Source organism: Rana temporaria, chromosome 12 (assembly GCF_905171775.1).
Source record: "Rana temporaria chromosome 12, aRanTem1.1, whole genome shotgun sequence".
NCBI lineage: Eukaryota > Metazoa > Chordata > Amphibia > Anura > Ranidae > Rana > Rana temporaria.
In genome coordinates this window covers 40,488,276-40,512,128 of record NC_053500.1, presented here as the reverse complement: position 1 = coordinate 40,512,128, position 23,853 = coordinate 40,488,276, and the positions used below count along the sequence as shown (strand labels likewise).

At 41.1% G+C, this 23,853-nt stretch overlaps 1 protein-coding gene across 1 annotated transcript; it reads right to left on the bottom strand.

The window, feature by feature from the left end:
* Positions 1-1,208: 1,208 nt before the first annotated feature.
* LOC120919283 (keratin, type I cytoskeletal 19-like) lies at positions 1,209-22,381 on the bottom strand. The gene is made up of 8 exons (XM_040331360.1): positions 21,752-22,381; positions 19,463-19,545; positions 13,780-13,936; positions 12,280-12,441; positions 9,002-9,127; positions 6,075-6,295; positions 5,780-5,811; positions 1,209-1,780 (listed from the first exon to the last, which is right to left on the bottom strand). The coding sequence occupies exons 1-8, from the start codon at positions 22,193-22,195 to the stop codon at positions 1,695-1,697; spliced, it is 1,311 nt and encodes a 436-aa protein (XP_040187294.1). The 5' UTR covers positions 22,196-22,381; the 3' UTR covers positions 1,209-1,694.
* Positions 22,382-23,853: the final 1,472 nt, after the last annotated feature.

Genomic DNA, 23,853 nt, shown 5'->3' with positions numbered 1-23,853 from the left:
CACCATAGATAATACTGCCTCTTACCAGCTGGAATTGATCTCTAATTAGGAGATCGCATACGCATAAGGCAGGTAACTTTCCAACAGCTCTCCACCAGGGGACTCCTTATTGCAGACTTTCACATGGAGATGTACCATGAAATGGAAAACTTGCATAGTATAAAATCCAAGATAACTTTTAATAGTAGATAAAAAATGCGCACTTACAATTAGTCAATTGTTTGAAGCATAGAATAAAAAATCGAGCCGGCCGGCTCCTCGATGTGCCTGCCCGTGTCTTCCGGGTTCAGCTGGTGTCGCAGTGACGTCAGAACGTCGCCTGCCCAACGTTTCGTCGCAAGGGGACGTGGTCACAGGGTTCACGTCCCCTTGCGATGAAACGTTGGGCAGGTTCTGACGTCACTGCGAATTGACTAATTGTAAGTGCGCATTTTTTATATACTATTAAAAGTTATCTTGGATTTTATACTATGCGAGTTTTCCTTTTCATGGTACATCTCCATGTGAAAGTCTGCAATAAGGAGTCCCCTTCTGGTTAGATGAATATCAATTTGGATTCCCCTATTATTATCAATACTATTATTCAGGCTATGATTTCTTCTTTTGGCCATTTATGATTCTAAACTTTTCATGATTTCAATTTACTTTGGAGATCGGCCTGAAATGTTTTTATTAGAAAATTAATCAATTATTTTTTTTGTTTAACACTGATCACAATATAATACCCATTATTTAAAAAAAATCTGTGCATCCAGTTATTAAAATATTTTAAATAAGGTTTTCCCCCATCCAGAAGAGTGTGCCTGGCTCTTTATGAAGTGGCTTGCACAGGAGTCCTGTGCATCTTTGGCTCAGGTTCAGGGCCAAAGTCAGGCAAAAGTTTGGGCCTGATTCGTCCCTGAAACAGAGAACAGGGACGTACCGGACCCCTGTTGCAAACCGCATCTGGCATTAGTGTGAACCCAACCTGAAGGAATACTGTATGTGTTAAAGAACCCTATTGGGTCCCTGTTGTCCTTTGGGATCTTTGCATTTCCAGTAAGAAGAATTTTGTATTAGTTGGTTAGCTCTCACCACCATAAAAACATTATTTTTACACAAGGCTTCATGGACGTTAGAAGGGTAGTCGTGTTATAAACAACCAGTATAATAAGCATATCTTATTGTATATAGACAGATAGTATTGTATGTATAGGCAGGACTCTGTAAAATGTACAATAATATGTTTTATTTAGGAAGTCACATGAACATAGTTACATATTACACAGAGAAAAGGAATAGAAATACAATATAATATAAATTAATATAAGGTGCAATTCATTATCAGACTCAGTTACATAGGTGTCTATATGCATATCCGTGTGCATGGTGTTTGTCAATTCCATCAATCTGATATACAGTAGTCTGTAGTGTTCATTTGATCAGTTTGATTCAGATATGTGCCATTGTGTCTAGCACAGGTTGAAATTTTAATTTGGAAGAAAATCTTCCAGCAGGTTACTATGGACAGCACAATTTTTTTATTACATTTTTTACTTACAAGCCTATTATCTCGTCTATGCAACGAACAATTTAGTTCAGATCAGACACAGTACATTTAAAAAAATAAAATAAATTAAATATAAGAATTCCATTCCATACAGAGAGAATATTGTAGACATATTTACATTTCTACACCATTAGCTTAGCTTATATTAAATTTGAAGATGATGTACTTTTTCAAATATGGATATAACCTTCCCATCTTGAATGTCTTCTGTAATGGAGACGATCTTCAAACCTGTCAAGAGATGGATTTTATTAGTCTACCCTACCAATGAAAATTACTAGCCATGGTCCTCATACGTATATGGAAGCTAGAACTCTATCAGTTGTTGAGAACACCACAGACACTTGAACACCACATACACTTTTCTGAACACAAACCTTCGATACATAAAGAATAACATTTACTTTTTAAGTCAGATAAAAGCCTGGAAGACACCATTTTACAAATAATGAAAATATGCAGAACTTTCTCATATCTGTGTGCTCATTTTAGGAAAAATCTACCTTTACTATATGTTTATCATAGAAATCCAAACAAGTGATAGCACACTATACCTACATACTGTACATAATTACCCCTTTGGTTTTTCTGGAACAAAGGCTTACCACAGGGCTACGGTAGAACAATAAGACCACTCTGCTGTTTGCATGACTGGGTCAGATTAGATCTGTCGTTTTATACATAAGGACATAGCTGAAGCATATAACAAAGTATACAGTATGTGAAGGGATACCTTTAAGGCAGTATTCAACTCTCCCCAGCACCCCATGTTTTTTCCCTCTTTTCACTCTTACCAGTATTACTAGGTTGTCTTCAAAACAAATACTTACCTGCATAGCGATTACAGTGTTCTGGTGGTATACAGCGGGCCTGAGCTGCCATGTTGGTGTTCTTCAGCTGACTTCCCCTTCCAGGTTTAGGCAGTCAGCTCTGATGATGGGCCAGACCTACTCTATGGCCAACCCTGCGGCCAACCTACTGGCCCCTCTGTGTGCCAACATTGCAGACTCCTGGGAGATGTGATGTAAGTCATTTTGGTCTAGGCCAGAAGGCAGCAGGGTTAAAAATAGAAAAATTAAAAAAATATATATATAAATGTAAAAAATTCCTACAATTCTTCCAATCCTGCTTGGGGGTGTTAAAATGGAACCACATCAAATCCAGTACATATATCTCCACAGCAGGTCTGCACGTCTTTTGGTCCATTCCAGATCCTGATTCAGCCCAAAATTCTGGCTGAAATCGGACCTGAAACGGTGAACCAGCACACACCGGTCCCCTGCTGTGAACCGCATGCAGCTCAGATGTGAACCGAGCCTCAGTGAAACAATCACACCTTATACATTTTAGCATCTAGGTATACAATTACTGTAGGTATGTAACTAGATATGGAGTCTATTAACAGCCTGAGTATATTACTATTTAAATAGGGTATTTACAGAACTTATAAGGCTCCAAGGAGAAATGGTTAGGCCACAATAAAATAATTCATCGTAAACTATCACATTGAAAGATGAATAGGGAAATGAGGTGGATGCTGCACATGTTTGGTGGACCTGTCCCCGCCAAACGGGGTTTTGGTCCAGGGTGTTCGGGCTCCTCTATTCCTTGTTCCTTATACCCATCTACAAAGATGCAAAAATTGCCTTACTGCACTGCCCGATCCACGGGTTATTCTCATACCAACCAAAGCTGGCATCCTATCTGTTCATAGCTGCTAAAGGGGTGATAGTCAGAGCTTGGAAGAAACCCTCTGTTTTGTTTGCCATGGTGAAGAGCATTCTGACCGACCTTATGATTAATGAAAAAAATTCTAGCATCTTGTATGATTCACACTCTAAATTTCTTAAAATATTGTCACCCTGGTGGGACTATGCTCTCCCCACTTTGCATCCAAGCAGCCTGGGTCTTTTCTAATAGCCACCTTGCAACTCTGCCACCCTGCAGGACTTTACCTTCTTTACTTTTTTTTCTCCATTCTTCTCCTTAGTCTATCTCTTTCTCTTTCTCTCTCTCTTTTGCTGACATCGGGCTTGTGGTGGCCCTCTGTCCCCTACTTTTTACAGAGTCCCTGGGTCTTTTTTTGCTGACACGTGGCTAACGGGCTTGTGGTGGCCCTCTGTCCCCTACTTTTTACAGAGTCCCTGGGTCTTTTTTTGCTGACACGTGGCTAACTACACCAGGTATAAAAGCCATGTTATTATTTTCCATTAACTACCCACTCCGACTGGGGACATTCTGCGGAACTGAACGCATTTTGACCTTTAATGCAAACTAGAACACCTGCAATATAGACTCTCCTTGATGGCCCTTGAGCCTGGGAGACATATGTGGACCTTCAGTTTGTTTCCCTAGGTTGCTCAATGGACATTCATTACCTACAAAAGAAATCTGTTCATGTTCTCTCAGTCCGTGCCTTTTCATTATGTTTGATATGCCATATACATGGTTCTCATGTTGCCATGCTCATTACAATAAAAAAAAATTGTACCAGAAAGATAAATAGGCTACAGGTGTGATCACAAGAGTTATGTTTAGAGGGTTCATTTAGGCTTACCTTTTGAGGTGGATTCATGATAACATAAAGTTTCTTAGTATTTCAAGTATATCATTTTTTGGGGGTGTGATACTTCCTTTTACCTATATTTCAATTGTCTCAAAAGTTTTGATATCTTTAGCACCAGAACTACATGCACCCCTAGTTTCTGTGCCAAAAACATTGCATCTATAATAAATGTATTTATAACAGTGGGCCGGATTCAAGTAGATTTGCGCATTTATTACGGAGGCGCAGGGCAACGATTTTGCCCTGCGCCCCCACAATTTTTTTGCGCTGCCCTCGATTCACGGAGCAGTAGCTCCGTAAATTGCGTGGGCGCGCCGGCCAAATGCCTGGCGCAAGCGTGCGCAATTTAAATGATCCCGTAGGGGGCGGAAATCATTTAAATTAGGCGCGTTCCCGCGCCGATCGTAGAGCGCATGCTCCGTCGGGAAACTTTCCCGACGTGCATTGCAGCAAATGACGTCGCAAGGACGTCATTTGCTTCAAAGTGAACGTGAATGGCGTCCAGAGCCATTCACGATTCACTTACGCAAAATACGTAAAATTTAAATTTTGCGACGCGGGAACAACGGGTATACGTAACATTGGCAGCCTTACGCAAAAACCGCCGTACGGAAATGACGTAAATTGCGTACGCAAGGCTCGGGCAACGTTGTGAATCGGCGTTAGTATGCAATTTGCATACTATACGCTGAGCACAATGGGAACGCCACCTAGCGGCCATCGCAAGAATGCAGCCTAAGATATGCGGGCATAAGAGCCTTATGCCGCGCATTTCTTAGGCTGCAGTCAGCGTAACGAGGTTCCTGAATCAGGAGCATTCGTTACGCCGGGGCAAGTAAGCAATTGCGCTGTGTAACCTATGGTTACACAGGCGCAATTTCTTCTTGAATCCAGGCCAGTATAATTAATTGTACTCTCTGTTGACTAGACTAAAACATCTTTCTACAGTCTTACACCAGGCCTAATATGTAGTCACACACAGTTTGGCCTGACAGTATTATAACTCCTTTCAACGACACTTCCCTCTGCAGTGTAGGGCCCAAATGGTCAAACATATTAAACGTTACCAGGAAAACTATTGACTGCAGTTGGCAGCCAATTTCAGTGTATTTTTGTTATTTCATCTATAGCTAGCATTCATTATAAGACCTAATATTAAAGTGGATGTAAACCCGATTCATAACATTTGAGCTGGGCACATATATCTGCAGTGTTTTCTTATCTCTCTTCAAAATACAAAGTCCTGTGGCTTTCTCCTGTTCCGTTCTTCTGTTATCAGCATGAAAACTTCTGAAAAGTTCTCCGTCAACTGTGATTGAACCAGGCTGAAATTTTGGTTGTGGGAGGTTGCTATAAATGGATTAGCAGAGAGCTGAACTGTTCACGAAACAGCTCTAAAAGTCTCTGCCTATGTGGAGAGAGGGTGTGTGCCTTTCCACCAATCAGCTGTCTTGGCTGTGTGCCCAGACTTCACTTCCAGTGTTGAACAGAAAGAGAAAATCTGTAACACGATGTGCACTTTCTAAAGTATTTATAAAGCTGAAGACAGCAGATATACCTGTAAAACTTATGTAGGGAGATTTGTTTCATCTCTGTGTATCATCTGAGGCTGTTCACTTCACTGGGTATATGTGAGGGTTTACATCCACTTTAACTTCACTTACCTCTGCTTCCTGTCGACTGGAGCTTTGTATTGCTATTTAATGACAAAAAAGAAACAGGTTAGTGGGTCATGGATGAAACATACAAATAACTTCAATACACAACTCTATCTTCTCTAAATATAGTTGAAAATGTGAAGTGATTACCTTTCTATCTCCCTTTATTTATGTGAGCTTTAGTTGTTGAAAACATGCAAAAAGTCATTGGCCACCATAAATTGTGTGGTCACATTTGTTTTCATAGACGTAGCCCATTAGTATTGGCGTGTAAAGGCCATTTGGCCCTGTTCTTACTTACTGTAAATCTTCTCCTTCGATAAGCTCTTTGTATGTTGCAATTTCCATCTCCAGGCAAGTCTTTACATTTGTCAGGATCTTGTATTCATTGTTTTGGCGTTCTAGATCATATCTCATCTGAGCCAAGTCAGCTTCGATATTATTAATCAGTTCTTGAATCTCAGCAAGCTTGGAACTATAACTTTCTTCTGTCTCGGCCATGGTGCCCTCCAGAGCTGATATCTGAAATTTATAACAAATGTATTTCATAATCAGATTTCTACAATATCCACCTTAGATGTAGTCATTGTTTAAACAATGACCCAAATACATTATAAGGATTTGTGTTAGAAGTTTGTTCTTCTATTGATCATTTTGGAGTACACTAAACCTCTGAACCCCTCTCCTGTTTCAAGTTACTCAGCAATAAATTCTAAAATTACATCCAGTAGACTAAACCTGTATTGCTGGAACTTTCATGGAACTATGCATGTGACTGTCAGACTCTGTACTAGCAAGGGAGACCTGGGCATATCCTTATAGCCTATCTAGGGGTGAGCGATATAAAGTCATTTATTTTCCTGTGGACTCTTGATTGTCAGACAGCATACTCTTAAGGTAGTACTGGTTATATAAAGTGCTATCAATTTAATTAGGTCATGGCAACATGAATACTTTCAATTAAGGCCTCGTACACATGACCGTTTTCCTCGACAGAATCCATCAAGAAACTTGGTGGCAGAGCTTTTTTGCCGAGGAAAAGGGTCATGTGTATGTTTTTCATCGAGAAACCTGTCGAGGAACTCGACGAGAAAAAAAGAGTTCTCCTTTTCCTCGACGGGAGCCTCAATTTCCTCGTCGTGTTCCTCGCCCGGCTGGTTTTCGACGAGAAACACGTTCGTGTGTATGCTAAGAAACCCGCGCATGCTCAGAATAAAGTATGAGACGGGAGCGCACCTTCGGTAAAAGTAGCGTTTGTAATGGAGATAGCACATTTTTCACGCTGTAACAGTCTGAAAGGTGCAAATCGTCTCTTACCAAACTTTTACTTAACACGCAGTAACATGAGATTAGCAAAAGCAGCCCCAAGGGTTGTGCCAGTGAAATCGAACTTCCCCTGCCATTGTATGAGTTGTATGTCACCGCGTTTGAGAGCGAGGAGATTTGGTCTTGACAGTGTGTACGCAAAGAAAGCTTGTCAAGCCTGACAAGGAACTTGTCGAGGAAAACGATGTTTCATTTACGACGAGTTCCTCTGTCGTGTGTACGAGGCCTTAGACTCGATAGGATATTGAAATTTGAAATCTTAGTTGTTGGTAGCTATGGCATACTGCAATTCAGTTAGGCCCCGTACACACGACAGAGGAACTCGACGTGCCAAACACGTCGAGTTCCTCGTCGAGTTCAGGGATGAAGCCGCCGAGGAGCTCAGCGGGCCGCCTTCTCCCATAGAACAACGAGAAAATAGAGAACATGTTCTCTATTTTCTCGACGAGTTCCTCGGCGGCTCCATCGGGCTGAAAGTGTACAGACGACAGAGTTTCTCGGCAGAATCCGGCTCTTCACTGAGTTTCTCGACGAATTCTGACGAGAAACTCTGTCGTGTGTACGAGGCCTAAGGCAAATATGTGCCCATCTTAACTCTTCTTAATTGGCATACTTGTAAAACAAACACCTAAATGTCCTTGCACATATGTTGACCTGGAAACAGTAACTTCAGACACTGTTGGCTGTTGCCTTCACTACCTTACTATTAATATAATATTATGATAGACACAGTTTTGAATTATAATGTAAGGTGACCAGATTTTTAAAATGAAATCCAGGGACATATATTTTTTTTTTCACTAGTAATGGTGGCAATCAGCGACTCTCTGCCAGTGGCCGCCGCCCGCCTCACAGCCTGTCAAGTCTTAATCTCTGGGGCCCCGGCTACTACTGGGTGGGGAGCAAAGGAAGATCACTCCACCAGGGAAGGCAAGGAGATAAGCAGGCAGTTGGCTGGCTGGGACTTGAGCCAAGGCAGAAGAACTTGCGAGCGGAGCTGAATGGGCATGCACCCGAAACTAAAAAAATATTCCCTCCGCTCCGACCAGCACATGATCATCAGAAAGGGGCACAGATAATGGAAAAAAATACACCCCCCTAAGCTAGTAGGAGCGGTGGAGCAGGGGGGTGTAATTCAGAATTTTATTTTATTCTGTTTTTGAAACTGCCCCAGCACCAGCCCCTGTTCAAATCCAATCCGGGGAAAAAAATCAGGGACAGACTTGGTCCGGGGATATTGTCCTCAATCCGGAAACAGGGAATGTCTGGTCACCCTACTATAGTGAGATGCCAGCGATGTGAGGGAACAAGGCAAGCATGTCTTCAGAAAATGAAGATGCAATTTACATATCAAAGTTTCCCAGGCATTGGGGCTCTATAAATAGCCTTGAGTCCAGGAAGTCACCCTATTTTTTTATCTCTTTCATCTTGTCGGGGAGGAAAAAATCTCCCATAACTCCTCCCACTTGCCAAAGACTGGATCGTCCCACTTTACTGCAGTCAATATGGGTGACCCATATGTTGAAAGATAATCTTGATATGGGCACATACTGTATAGTAAACATGTATTTTTCTGTTTTAGCTGTACCATTGTCACCAGAAGTGGTGCCATTGGAAGAATAACCTTTTATTCCTGTTCTGGTGAAAACTTAATCTTAGTCTTCAATGCTTCCCCAGTGTTACCAAGCTTAATACCTATGAACTATTATTGTCAGCTCTATCTAGTGGTCATAATGCAGTATTTTTCTGATCCAAACTACACTTATGGATGAAGAACATCTGACCTGGGGAGAAAATAGCCTAGTATGATTCTGGCTGTTGCACAGGTATCATTTTTAATAAACACACCACAATTAAACCCCTTGCTTTGTGTCTGTGTGTTTATGTATACTGCCAACCTACAGTACTTAGCTGAGCCTGTAAGTCAATCTCCAGATGCTGTGTTGTGTGTCGCAAGTCAATGGCCTCAGATTTCACCGTTTGAAGCTGCTCAGCTCCTGACACAATCCGACTATTTAATTCTTCACTCTGTGCAGACATAGGCATCACATGTCAGGTATAAAATATAATAACATTTTACATTCAGAAACATATCCTCACTTGTGATGGGATAATGTCACCTAAGTATTGAGCACTGTAGTATGATATCGCATACCTCCCAACATTTTGAAATGAGAATGAGGGACACCTGCTAGCAAATGTATGTCGGCATAGGCCACCCCCCCTGCCACACCCCCTTAAAGGAGGATTAACCAAAACAAAAGGTTAATTAAACCCACATTTGCTTTTTATTACAACTACCATTCCTTTATATTGGCTTTTAAAATTTTAGAATTTAGAATTTGGATGGAAGGTTTACACTGTGAAAACTTTTTGAAAGATAAAAAGTGCATTTTATATTCAACTATATAGATCAGACCAAAATGAGGGACAAATGAGGAGGAAAGAGGGACAGAGGGACATTGCTCCAAATTGGGGACAGTTGGGAGCTATGATATCGGGTGGGGATCCATCAACATAACCTGTGTTGTTTTCAGGTGCCCCACCTATGCTCTAAAAAGGCTGTAAAATTATACCTGCTCTTTATGGCCAATACTACTCAGATTTAATTTTTAAATCATTTTCTTTTGATCTGAATATTTGTTCAGTGACAGCCCTAAACATACAAAGTGACAATGAAGTTGATTTTCCAAAGTCAAAAAGACTGTTCACCTTGCATAGGAAGTTGCACTTTGCAAGGGAATTGTCCCCAGAGCAGAATTTGGTGAAGCTTGCGATTTTGGTATTCTTTACAAAGTAAAATTTCACCACATTCACTAAGCTCTGGGACAAATGTCCTTGCAGGGTGAACAGTCAATACAATAGAAGGCATAGATTTAGCACTGGAAAGTTTAGTGTGATGGAGAGAAGTCATGAAATAAAATATAAATCACATCATTGTTTCCCCATGCATGCTCTTCTAGTTAATGGGTTTTGTTGGACTATTTTTCAATGCTTGGTTACACTGTGGTTATATTTTATGTTTTGTAGGTGCTAAGGGCCAGATTCACGTAGAATCGCGGCGGCGTAACGTATTGTAGATACGTTACACCGCCGCAAGTTTTCATCGCAAGTGCCTGATTCACAAAGCACTTGCGATGAAAACTACGCCTGCGGCCTCCGGCGCAAGGTGGGCCAATTCAAATGGGCATGTGCCATTTAAATTAGGCGCGCTCCCGCGCCGGAACTACTGCGCATGCTCCGTTTCCTAACTCCCGCCGTGCTTTGCGCGCCGTGACGTCATTTCTTCGAACGGCTATGCGCGTAGCGTACTTCCGTATTCCCGGACGTGTTACGCAAACGACGTTAAATTTTAAATTTCGACACGGGAACGACGGCCATACTTTAGACAGCAATACGTTTGCTGACTAAAAGTTAGGGCACCTAAAACGACGACTAACTTTGCGACGGGAAACTAGACTAGCGGCGACGTAGCGAACGCGAAAATCCGTCGGGGATCCGCCGTAACTCCTAATTTGCATACCCGACGCTGGTTTACGACGCAAACTCCCCCCAGCGGCGGCCGCGGTACTGCATCCTAAGATCCGACAGTGTAAAACTATTACACCTGTCGGATCTTAGGGATATCTATGCGACTGATTCTATGAATCAGTCGCATAGATAAAAACAGGGATACGACGGCGTATCAGGAGATACGCCGTCGTATCCCTTTTGTGAATCTGGCCCTAAGTGTCCTTCAAGTTCCAAGTCTAATTCCGCGTACACATGGTCAGAATTTCCGACAACAAATGTCCGATGTGAGCTTGTTGTCGGAAAATCCGACCGTGTGTAGGCTCCATTGGACATTTGCTGTCGGAATTTCCAACAACAAATGTTTGAGAGCTGGTTCTCAATTTTTCTGACAACAAAAGTTCTTGTTGGAAATTCCGATCTTCTGTATGCAATTCCGACGCTGCCTATTGAACTTCAGTTTTCTCGGCTTTGTTGGAAATTCTGGTCGTGTTTAGCCAATTCCAATGTACAAAAATTCTACGCATGATCGGAATCGATTTGACAATGCTCTGAATCATTGAACTTAATTTTTCGCGGCTCATCGTAGTGTTGTACGTCACCACGTTCTTGACGTTCGCAATTTCCGACAACATTTGTGTGACTGTGTATATGCAAGACAAGTTAGAGCGAAAATCCGTCAGAAAAAAATTCACGGTTTTGTTGTCGGAATGTCCGATCGTGTGTACGCAGCATTAAATTACATACCAAGCCTAATACTGTATCTTTGTTCAAACTTCACAATTTAGGGGTTGGGCTTTGATCGTTGAACCTGCAGTGTTTCCATGTTCTGTGCCTTCTCCTGGTGGTCCCATCTGGTATGTTCAGCCATGGTCAAAATGTTACCCAACAAAAAAAAACACGGGGCCAGATTCACAGAAGAAATACGCCGAGTATCTACTGATACTCCGGCGTATTTTCAAATTTGCCGCGTCGTATCTTAATTTGTGATTCACAAACAAGATACGACGGCATTTGGCTAAGATCCGACAGGCGTACTGCTTTGTACGCCTTCGGATCTTAGGCTGCAATACTTCAGCTGCTGCTGGGTGGAGTTTGCGTCGTTTTCCAGCGTCGGGTATGCAAATTAGCTTTTACGGCGATCCACGAAGGTACTCGCGTGCGTTACGTCGTCGCAAGTAGTTTTTTCCTGTCGCAAAGTTAAGCCTGCTTTTTCATGGCTTAACTTTAGACCAGCCATGTTAAAGTATGGCCGTCATTCCCGCGTCGAATTTAAAAAAAAAATTTGGCGTAAGTACGTTATGCACGTCGCCATTCACAAACACGTCGGGGCGCCGTAATTTCGCGCAAAGCACGACGGGAAATTTCCAAACGGAGCATGCGCAGAACGTTAGGCGCGGGAACGCGCCTAATTTAAATGGTACACGCCCCATTTGAATTAGGCGGGCTTGCGCTGGACGGCTTTATGCTACGCCGCCGAAAGTTTACACGCAAGTGCTTGGTGAATCAGGCACTTGCGCTGAAAACTTGCGGCGGTGTAACGTAAAGACGATACGTTACGCCGCCGCATTTGTACCTGAATCTGTCCCACTATGTTGGATCTTCTTCTGGATTCAACACAATTTGAGCAAAGTTTTAAAGAACCTTTAATAAAATGAGTATCAGTTTACCTGTGTGAAAAACCATTTCTCCACATCATTTAGGTTCCTGTCCATCAAACTTTCATATTCATTTCGGATATCCAACAAATTTTTCTGGAGGTCCACAGCAGGAGCCATGTCCAGCTCCACGTGGACCCTGGCACCCAGCTGTTCTTCAAGGTTATTTACCTCCTAAAAAACAAAACCATTGTAGATGTGAGTTGCTATAGTTTAAATCAAGCAAGGACTCAATTATTAAAAAAAGAAAAGTTAAGGGAAAGTGCAGTCTTTTGGTGTGAAGAAACTATCATGGAAGGGACTGTCTCAAATAATGGTAGTTTACACAATAGTGTAAAAAAAATCATAAATGGATTAGTGCATATAAATTAAATTGCTAAATATATGTTGTTTTCTGCAGGAACCTGCTCAAACACATAATTGAACAACAAACACAATGCAAATGTAAATTACGTGCTTGTACAGGCTGAATCAGTTGAGAACCATAGCCAGATTTAACCATAGTCAAATTTTCAGATTTCCGAAATGTAGAATTTCCGTATTTCCAAGTTTTTAGAATTCACAAATTTTCCGAAATTCGGAACAAAATCGAACACATTTTTCGCAGTGTACGTCTACCTTTTATATTTGAAGTTGGATTGTACAAATAATGCTGCAGCGGAGAATGAAGTATACCCATGAATGGACAGATAGGGGTAGATCCACGTACAACGGCGCATTAGTGCGCCGGGCGTAGCGTATCTAAGATACACTACGCCGCTGTAACTTACTTTTATTTGTTTTGAATCCTCAACGAATTCGCGCCGTAAGTTACGGCGGCGTAGTGTACCTCTTGCGGCGTAAGGGCGCGGAATTCAAATGGATGTAATGGGGGAGTGTTTTATGTAAATACGTTGTGACCCGACATAAACAACGTTTTTTTTTTAACTGCGCATGCGCCGTCCCTGGGGGTATCCCAGTGCACATGCTCGAAATTTAACCCGGAACAAGCCAATGCTTACGACGGTGACATCATTCTACGCAAATTCCTATTCGCAAACGACGTAAAAAATTCAAAATTGTACGCGGGAACGACGGCCATACTTAACATTGAGTACGCCACCATATAGCACCTTCGTGGATCGTCGTAACTAGCTAATTTGCATACTCAACGCGGATTTCGATGGGAACGCCACCTAGCGGCCGCCGAAAAATTGCAGCTTAGATCCGACGGCGTACTAAGACGTATGCCTGTCGGATCGATCCCAGATGCCGTCGTATCTTGTTTTGTGGATACAAAACAAAGATACGACGCGGGAAATTTAAAATTACGCCGGCGTATCAGTAGATACGCCGGCATAATCCTTTTGTGGATGTGCCCCATAGTGTGTTATTTGCAGGATTTCCAGATGAAAGTAAATAGAACAAAGCTTGAGAAAAGAAAGCTAATACATCAAAAGACTGGTAAATTAATATGTCATTTGTCAGTGAATTGTGTGATATTTGTAGATTATCCATTAACTGGATTCATACCTCATTGTGGTTTTTCTTCAGAAGCATCAGGTCTTCTGCAAGATGCTCGAGCTGAAATTCCAGATCACAGCGTTCAAGCGTCAGTCCATCCAGATGTCTCCGTAGGTCTACTACATCTGTTTCTATTGCTTGACGCAAACTGAGCTCCATGTTATACCTCAATAAATGAAGTGAACATAATTAGATAATAGAACTTGAACCATGTGCCAACAATATAAAAGGTATGTTAATGCAGATAATATATTATCGGGATAATACTGTAAGATCAATTAATGAACTAACATTACTCAGAAATCACTAAAACTGTCCTAAAGTTATAATGTCTAATTTGATTTTCTTTAAAACACCAAGCAGAAATCATTATCTCAGTCTCTAAGTGGTCCACTGTACATACACTATATTGTCAAAAATATTGGGACGCCTGCCTTTACACACACATGAACTATAATGGCATCCCAGTCTTAGTCCGTAGAGTTCAATATTGAGTTGGCTCACCCTTTGTAGAAATTTCCGACAACAAATGTTTGAGAGCTGGTTCTCAATTTTTCCGACAACAACATTTTTGCTTGGAAATTCCGATCTTGTGTAGCCATTTCCGACACACAAAAATCCTACACATGCTCGGAATCAATTAGACGCATGCTCGGAATCATTGAACTTAATTTTTCTCGGCTCGTTGTAGTGTTGTACTTCACTGCGTTCTTGGCGATCAGAATTTCTAACAACATTTGTGTGACCGTGTGTATGCAAGACAAGTTTGAGCGAACATCCGTCGGAAAAAAATCCACGGTTTTGTTGTCGGAATGTCCAATCGTGTGTACGTGGCATTACTCTACCAAAATGTGCAATTCACACAACCTACGGTATGTAAGTTCTGAAGGAAGTTATGCCTACTTTTGCATTACCTTCAGTACTGTACAAACCTTTTACATTTCATTCTGTTAATGAAATACTCAACTGCAATAAATAGGGACTCAACTTTGAGTGTGATTAATCAAGCAGAAGCAGCAAAACATTGATGTTTGCCGCTTTGAAGCACCAGCTTTTATTTTTCACAAGCTTATCTTTTATACAAAATAAATAGAGCTTCTCTTGAATAACACCCTGGCTCCCTTCCTCCTAGGACTCATGTAACACTATTCGTTTACACTTTTTCCAGTAAGATATCATGTACCAGCTCCTGGAAGAAGGCCATTAAGAAACCCTGGAGAACTTCTATTGTCCCACGTAATTCCCATTGTATTACATTGCTTCTCTGGGCTTTGTTTTCACAGTCATCAAACTTCTCATGGAGAAAGAACATTCTGCATTGCTCTACTTATTTTGCATCATGTTGTGTATGGCAGTGGTATTATCCATACGGATCTCCAAAGAGGATGTGCAGAAGTTTAAATCTTCTATGTTGCATGTGGGTTAATGTGTGAATTTTGGGGAAGTTTTCATAATTTCATTCCCTAAATTATTTTGTGGTCTACACTTACTACTTACTTTAGTTGAATAGGTCCCTGTAGCTCAGCTCCTGCAATTTACTAATCCGTGCAGATGTTACCTTGCTTGTTTGTGTTAGATTTACTTTTGGATGGTGCATACCCAATGTATCTAGTAAACTTAACCCATTTCACAAAAAGGTAAAACAAATCCTAATGCCTGAAAATAGCTTTGCAACTTTGACATGTGCTATTAAAATTGTACATGTCATCACAACTACTTTGTGTATCTGGGTGAACTATACCCATTTTTTTAAGACAAATTGGATTTTCGTTTGGTGGTAAAATGTAATGGATATCTCCTGATCTTTTTATTATTAAAGGAAACTTGCTCAAAATAGTCGAATTTAGCTGTATATTTCCTGCTATTATGGTGACCTACCACCAATTTTCCTGCTCTTGATGATTACAACGATACCACTATGTGTATGTAATTTGTGTTTTGTATCTGTAGTAGTGCTTGCTATGGGAGCAGATGTGCGGGCTCATTCCAGAGCTGGCTCTGTGTATCTATAGACACATAAAGCACAGCTCAGCCCCACCCCCTTCTCATGTGATTTAATTAACAGCAGCAGAATCCAATGGCTCCCACTGCTGCCTCTGAGTCCTGTGAGGAGAGAGAGAGAGAGAGAGTAGTGATGCTACTCTCACACACATTGCTGGATTGATAGAGGAGCCAGGAAAGTATTTTTTTTGGGGGGGGGGGGTGGCTGGGGAGAGCTGATCCTGGAAGGCTTTTTACCTTAATGCATGAAATGTATTAAGGCAAAAAACCTTAGAACCACTTTAAGGACCGCATGTGGGCCGATGCAGGTTTTCCTCCAACCTGTAGGTGTCATTGTGCCATTGTAACAGGAGGAGTGGAGTCTTTTAGGAGAACTGTCCCCGTATAGAATCTGTCAGTATCCCAGCTGTCCTGTTTGATACTGCGATCTTTCAAGATCTCAGGTGGCCATCTTGATGTGAGACTTTTTCTATAGGGAGACCCATGTCATTTGGGACACACCTGGAGCAAGTGGTAGGTCAAGGTGCTCACTTGCCGGAGAAAGCCATTAACGCAGGGAAATGTTCTTGATGAGCAAGGTCAGTACAAGGACAAGGCCTTTAGTGAGGAAACATCCTGGTATCAAGGTGCTCTCCCCCTAGCAGTACAGTCCTGGTGCACTGCTAACCACCACCCCTCCAGTGGAAGCCTCGTAGAAAAACCCTGGAAGTGACACCAAAAAAAAGAAGGTATTGGTACACGGGAGCTCCATCCACCACGCCCGTGCCCGTAGTGGCCCCCAACACTCTACTCTTCTAATTATCATGGCAGCAGTAACAGGGAAAAACAAGGATATGTTTTAGAATTTTCATCCTTCCTGATGCTTTCAGATGTATTTATTGCAGATACTGAACACAATGTAAGTTAATTCCAGACTTCCAGTCTGCAGGATTCCGGCTTCCTTAATTATAGTTTATATCACCCAGTAATGGCTGTGTTCTTTTATAAGAGGTATGAAGAACAACATAAACAGAAACTAATAACACTAGGATAACACTGTACCATGTTGAATACAATATTTTTCTGGAAATTATATGCACACCAAGCTTGTTTTTTATTGTTAAGGAAATAACTGGCAAAACATTTCTTCCCAAAGCCATAGAATCCATTGACAATAGATGATCACAGCATAGTCCAAAAAGGTTTGGCTCATAATCAGAAAGTCAATGAATACTTTCTGGTTTCAACAGACACTGAAAGTGAAGTATACCAATCTGTTGTTCTTCCAAAATAACATTGAGCTGACATTGAAGTGATTGGCAAAGAAATGAATCATAGAATGATACATATATATTGTGACAGTAAGAGGCCTTGTCACTGTGAAAATCTAGAGGAAAACAACACAGGATTTGCATTACGGCTTAATATAAGGTCCTAGACTGTCATTTATGTGCAGAGACAGCTGTGTTTTTCGTTATCTCTGGATTCTGTAATCCTGAATTGGGGCCTGGGGCTTGAAGAATTCAAATTGAGTTGGATGGGAAGCAACTTTTAAACCTGTGTCTGGATTTTACCAGGTGCCAGTATCCCGTGTGATTAGGAGTCAAGGGGAGTCAAGAGACAGAAGATCTCACCCAGGAGTCAGAGCTGCCCAGCCAGCAGCCAAGAGACAGGAGGTCTTGTTCCAGGAGTCAGGTGGGCTCCATTTAGGGTGCCAGAAAAACCCCTATCTAGAGTCCAGAATTGGGTGGTGCAGCAGGGCACTGTGAATAAAGGCTGAGAGAGCCAAATTAACCAGGGTAGCAGGACAGTATAGTCAGAGAGACTGGTAAGAAGAGCAGTGGCTGATGCAATAGAGGAGCTACTGTAGCTCAAATTGCTGAAAATAAATAATGCTGGTTTGGGTAGAAAGGTGTCAGAATACACATTACATCACAGTCTGTTGTAGACCACTCAGGGTGCCCAAGTTGGCCCGTGTCCACAGCCAAATATGTCGAAAATTGGCATGTGAGCATCAAAACCAGATCACGGAGCAATGGAAGTTGTTTGAAGTGTTGGATTAACCTCCAAAGATCTCAAACCAGTTAAACATCTGTGGTATGTGCTGGAAAAATAAGTCTGACCCATAGGGGTCTCACATTGCAACTTACAGGACTTAAAGGATCTTCTACTGATGGCTTGGTGCAAGACACCGCAACATACCTGCAGAGGTCTAATGGAGTCCATGCCTCGATGTGTCAGGCTTATTCTGGTGGCAAAGGGAGGACCTACATAATACTAGGTGGGTGATCATAATGTTATGATGGATGATCATACTGTTATAGCTGACTTGTGTATATACAGTATATATTTCCAGACTTTCCCAGTTCTGGAGCAAGACCATCCATCTTTACTTGGAAACCTGGCCTGAGCTCCAAGGTGTCTTTTACCATGAAAAACAGTATACTTAAAATGGTCTTGTCATATGGGCGAAGAGTCCATGTTCCATCATATAACCAGGACATTGCAGTTGAACACTTTTAGAGTGTCCAGCTCCAGTGCCCTGATCAAATTGAGAGTATTTTCCATGGAATATTCACTATTTCTGTTGCATTTTCCATCATTCATTATGTGTTTGCTCATTTTTATGGTCTGTTCTGAATTGTGCATTCATCCACGTATAATAAAGTTTTTATTTTAGTATATTTTCTCATCCCTCTTTAATGTTAGGGATTAGAGTAATTTCCAACTGTGCAGGTACTATTTATGTGTGTGTGTGTATATATATATATATATTTATATATATATATATATATATATATATATATATATATATATAATTATATATTATATATCATATATATGTTCATTAAAATAATTAAATATATAACCTTATCCCTCATTTAAAGTCCTGTTTTTTTTGCTCTTTGTACATAACATAGGGATTAAGGCTAATGACCACGTCATTGCATCAATAAAGTCCCATAAACGCCCTGCCACCGTTAGTATCCTGTCAATATATATTTGCCCCTGCATTAGTTGCCCATTTTCACTCTGCATCACCTTCCTGATGGTGACAAAGGTGGAGCATGTCTGTGCAATATGTCATGGTCTCAATCAGGGGCTCATGTTATTAGTTGGCAATACAAGAGCACAGTTGAAAGTTGTCACAAAATAATATGAAGTACCTGAATAAGACACTTCATGGCAGCATGCCTTGGTATTATTTTAATAATGGCTTAATTCTAAAAAGACCAAAAACAACTTTTGAAATTACATAAAACGCTAAAGTTTATTTACGTTTTTAGAGATAGTTTTGTCTCAGATAATCTTCACCTTAATTTCAACATAACAATTACCTGCAGTGCTTTTTCTTAAAAATTACATATGTTGTAATATTACTGGCAGTTGTTCAGAAACTTGACCATAACCAATGCCTGTAATAAACAGTGGTGCATCTGCCACTGGACCTGCAGTGCTAGATGGGATCAAAGCTTAAATTTTCACATAGCTCATGCTTATATTATCATGACAATCCCACAATGGCATCCTGTCTGCATCTGTACCTATAAAAGTGCAATCCTGGCCAAAAAATATTGAGGCAGATACAGTCTAAGTGATACCTCCCTTCTTATTATGAGTAGGGCACACCGTTTACGCCATTTTTCTAATCTCCCGGTTGGCAATATATATATTTATTTGTGAAGAAATTGGTACCTTAATATTTTCTTACTTGCTTTGTAGGTCATCACCTGCAAGACGGGCATTGTCTATGTGCAGAAGAACTTGAGTGTTATCTATTCTGGCATCAAATATCTGAAAAGGATTGCACAATTGAAAGATTAAAGCCTAACTATGAGCAAGTACATATGCAGTCTTGTGCACTATGTTCCGGCACACTTATTGTCTTTATTGTATATTCACTTTCAGTAGGCCGCAAAAATTATAAAATGACACCCAAAGGGTATTTAAAATCAGGTTGGTCAATATTCTAATGTATACTGTGAGCTTCTTATTTCCAAATTGCTGGGATGGGGCAGAATAGAAGAATATAAAGGGTTACATAGGTTGAGACCTTTAATGTGCTTGACACATCTAAAGCCCCGTACACACGATCGGATCTTCCGATGGAAAAAGTCAGAAGGAAATTCCGACTATGTGTATGCCCCATTGGAGTAATTAGATCGGAAATTTCGATTAATTCCATCGGAGTTTAGATAGAGAACATGGCCGAGATTCACAAAGGAGATACGATATCTCTCAGAGTATCTATGCGACTGATTCATAGAATCAGTTACGCATAGATATCCCTAAGATCCGACAGGTGTAATTGTTTTACACTGTCGGATCTTAGGATGCAGCACCGCGGCCGCCGCTGGGGGGAGTTTGCGTCGTAAACCAGCGACCGGTATGCAAATTAGGAGTTCTGACGATCCACAACGGTTTTTCACGTTCGCTACGTCGCCGCTAGTCTAGTTTCCCCATCGCAAAGTTAGTCGCCGTTTTGGGTGCCTTAACTTTAGTCAGCAAACGTATTGCTGTCTAAAGTATGGCCGTCGTTCCCGCGTCGAAATTTAAAATTTCACGTCGTTTGCGCAACACGTCCGGGAATACGGAAGTACGCTACGCGCGTCGCCTTTTCGAGAAAATGACGTCACTGAAGTGGCGGAAGTTACGAAACGGAGCATGCACATTAGGTCCGGCATGGGAGCGCGCCTAATTTAAATGGCACACGCCCATTTAAATTAAGCGGGCTTACGCCGGAGGTTGCCGGCGTAGTTTTCATCGCAAGTGCTTTGTGAATCAGGCACTTGCGATGAAAACTTGCGGCGGTGTAATGTATCTACGATACGTTACGCCGCCGCACTTCTACCTGAATCTGGCCCCATGTTCTCTTTTACTCTGATGGAATTCAGTTGGAATTCCGATGTGATTTTGGTCGGACAAAGGTCCGATCGCATGTACGGATTTCTAAACATCTGTATAGAAAGCATGAATGCTGGTGAGGATATTTCTTGAACATCTGTGGGTAGTCATATTTCCCAAATGTTGTTTATCTGTGTCAGTGTCTAGTTAGCTAACTTACACAAGCCTTAGCTGTTAATGGGTTTTTTGTTTGCATCAGAACTGCTTCTCTCCCTGTAAAGTCAATGGAAATACAAAAGCAGCTTGCAGAAGGTTGATGCAGCTTAGGAGTAGGCCAAATGCAAGTCAGAAGGTGTTCAACTACATGTTGAATATACCTATTAGAAAAAAATTGCATGCATCAGAAAGCACGCTGAATTTGCCCATTGGTACAAGCCCAAAGTCCGCAGACACAGGCCCTAAAACTGGACACATATTTTGATTAAATGGTCTGCACAGTTTTTCCATATAGTTCAACAGCATACCAGAACAAGCGGTTTCCATTTTTATTCAATTAAAAAAACACTTATGCCCTGTACACACGATCGGTTCGTCTGATGAAAACGGACCGATGAAGTTCAATGCTCGGAAGCATTGAACTTCATTTTTCTCTGCAAGTCGTTGTGTTTTACGTCACCACGTTGGACACGATCGGATTTTGAACCGATGGTGTGTAGGCAAGACCGATGAAAGTCAGCTTCATCGGATATCTGATGAAAAAATCCATCGGTTCGTTTTCATCAGACGAACCGATTGTGTGTACAGGGCATAACACTTTGCAGGTTGTTGGTAAATCTATCGGACATTGTTTAATTAGATTGTAGCGTATTTGAAACATTTTGGCAGCTAAACAGCTTACTTTAGCACAATTTACAAAAAATTAATCATGTGCCCAGTAATTTACATGGAAGTTCATTGGTTAAAAAAAAAGACTGTATTTAGGTGGTTTTGCAGTACATTTCCACTACACAGTTTGTATAGAAATAAATGTTACTGTTTCTGTGGGCATCTAATTGGTTATTTCTTGAATGTGCCTCTGTTGAGTATATTGTAAAGGAATACAACTATAACTCCTACAAAGGTATGTGACCACTGTGAGTAATTATGTGATTCATACCTCTCTCTGAAGCTCCTCAATGCGCTTCAAGTTTTTGCTGTAGTCAGGCAATTGTTGAGGTGCATTTTTTTCATACCACTCTTTGATCTTCCTTTCCAGCTGTTGGTTTTCTTCCTTCAGCGAGGTCACCTTCTCTAGATAGGTTTCCAGTCGGTCATTTAAAGACATCATAGTCACCTTTGAATTAATACTAAACAGTCCACCATTCTTCCAACCATCATAACTTTCGAAACTATTGATGTTAAAACCCAAACTACGCTCTATAGTTCCAGATTCAAATGTTCTTCGAAGTCTTGATCCACCGTAAAAGCTGATGGACTCTGGAGAGCTCTTGTTGCTCGCTAAGGACAAATGCCTGAATAGCTTTTTTGGTTGACCACCAAATGAAGAGGTCCTCTTGAGAGATCCAGTAGTAGACCAAGCTTTTTTTAAATTGTAATTCATAATGAAGAGCTTGTTGGGTTTGGTTAAACAAAGGACGACTTTGTTGACTTAGAAAATGAGCAACGCTATTTGTGCTTCTTTTATAAGAACTCTTGTGGGTGTCACAATGACTTTTTATGGGAATTTTACAGGCGTCTAGGTCTATGCCAGGCAAATCTTCAGCTTCATCAAAGGTATTTTTAAGACTGATGGCTATTTTGTGTGTGAGTATGAACATCAGACATAAATACTTGTCACGCCCTGTGAAACACTGTACTAAACATTAGTTTAGCACTGTTGACCTTAGAGAACAGTATACATGCAGCATACACCTGCTAATTATAAGGAAACTGTAACCCAAATGAGATATAATTAATATTAGAAAATACCTGCTGCAAATCATTAGAAATCAATACATTAGAAAGCACAGGGCAAGCACAATTGTAAGGTTCACAGCTCCTGAATTGATACCTAACGTAGAATATAAGTTATTACATGGAGAAAAGTTAACTTTACAACCTTACAGTAAACAATGAATGTAGAAACTGGCCAGACTAATGCCCAGAGACTACACTAATAAACAGACAATGACAATGGAGAAAAACCTTCTAAATTTAGTAGCAAAACTTGAGCTCCTAATGTGGTCTTAGGGAAAGTGGTCTAGAGCGAAATAAAAAAAACTTTATTACTGTCTTTAATAAACATGCTAGTTGCCTGGCTGTCACTGGTTTCAATACTTTCTGAGACACTGATTAAGAACAAAGCAGATCTTTGTGTACAACGGTTTTACCTGGCAGGTCAAGGCTAAGCCAATAGGTTTCTGGGGCTCTAACAGGCCCCCTTAAATCAGGTTTTAAAATTGCTGTTAGGAATATGACTGATCTTGGGCTTAAATGAGTTAAACATTATAAACAATAAAAAAAAGTATGATTTGCCAATAACATAGTCCCATTGGATACACAAGTTGGCTTCAAATAATATGCATTGGCTTCCTCTTTAGGTGTTTTTATGATAGAATATACTTTTCATCATCTCCAATCATTTGGTTTAGTGCTTCTGTTTTTTTTCCCTGTATGTCTTCATGTCTGTGATCTGCTAACACACAGGTGTCAAACACAAGGCCCGCGGGCCAGATCGGGCCCTCCAGGCCATTTCATGTGGCCCACGCACATCTTCTCCAGCTGCCAAAGAGCTCCAGCCCTCCTCTGGTCTCCTACAGACCCTTACTTTCTGATTTCAAGCAATGCGTTCAGCTTCTTCTCAGCAGCAGCATAAGGAAAGGGGGTGCACTGTGATTTAAGGGAGAGTGGGGGACTCAACTTCTGATGGTGGGGTGGCTCTTGACATCTAATATAAGGCGAGGGGATGCAATGGACATCTAATCTTACAGATATAACTGACCCTTTTGAGGGCAATCATAATGCTGATGTGGCCCACGATGAAATCGAGTTTGACACCCTTGTGCTAACCCAAAACCTTGTAAATCTCAAGACTTGCCTTAAATAGTGATACAGTTTAAACAAAATTGGGTGCTGAATCCCAGGCAAAGCAATTGGTTTACTTAGTAGTATACACCAGGTTAAGGACGTTCCTTCAGCACCAGATAACAGTGATCAAGCCTGGCAACTGGACAGTGCTTCATCGTGGGAAAGGGGAGATACTACCCAATACCTAGAAGT

Coding starts and splice junctions, on each gene's coding strand:
- LOC120919283 (XM_040331360.1), bottom strand. CDS start 22,195: ATGAATTACAATTTAAAAAAAGCTTGGTCTACTACTGGATCTCTCAAG. Junction 13,937..19,462: donor GGTGATGACCTACAAAGCAA/GTAAGAAAATAT, acceptor TCATTTATTGAG/GTATAACATGGAGCTCAGTT. Junction 5,812..6,074: donor ATCGAAGGAGAAGATTTACA/GTAAGTAAGAAC, acceptor GTCATTAAATAG/CAATACAAAGCTCCAGTCGA.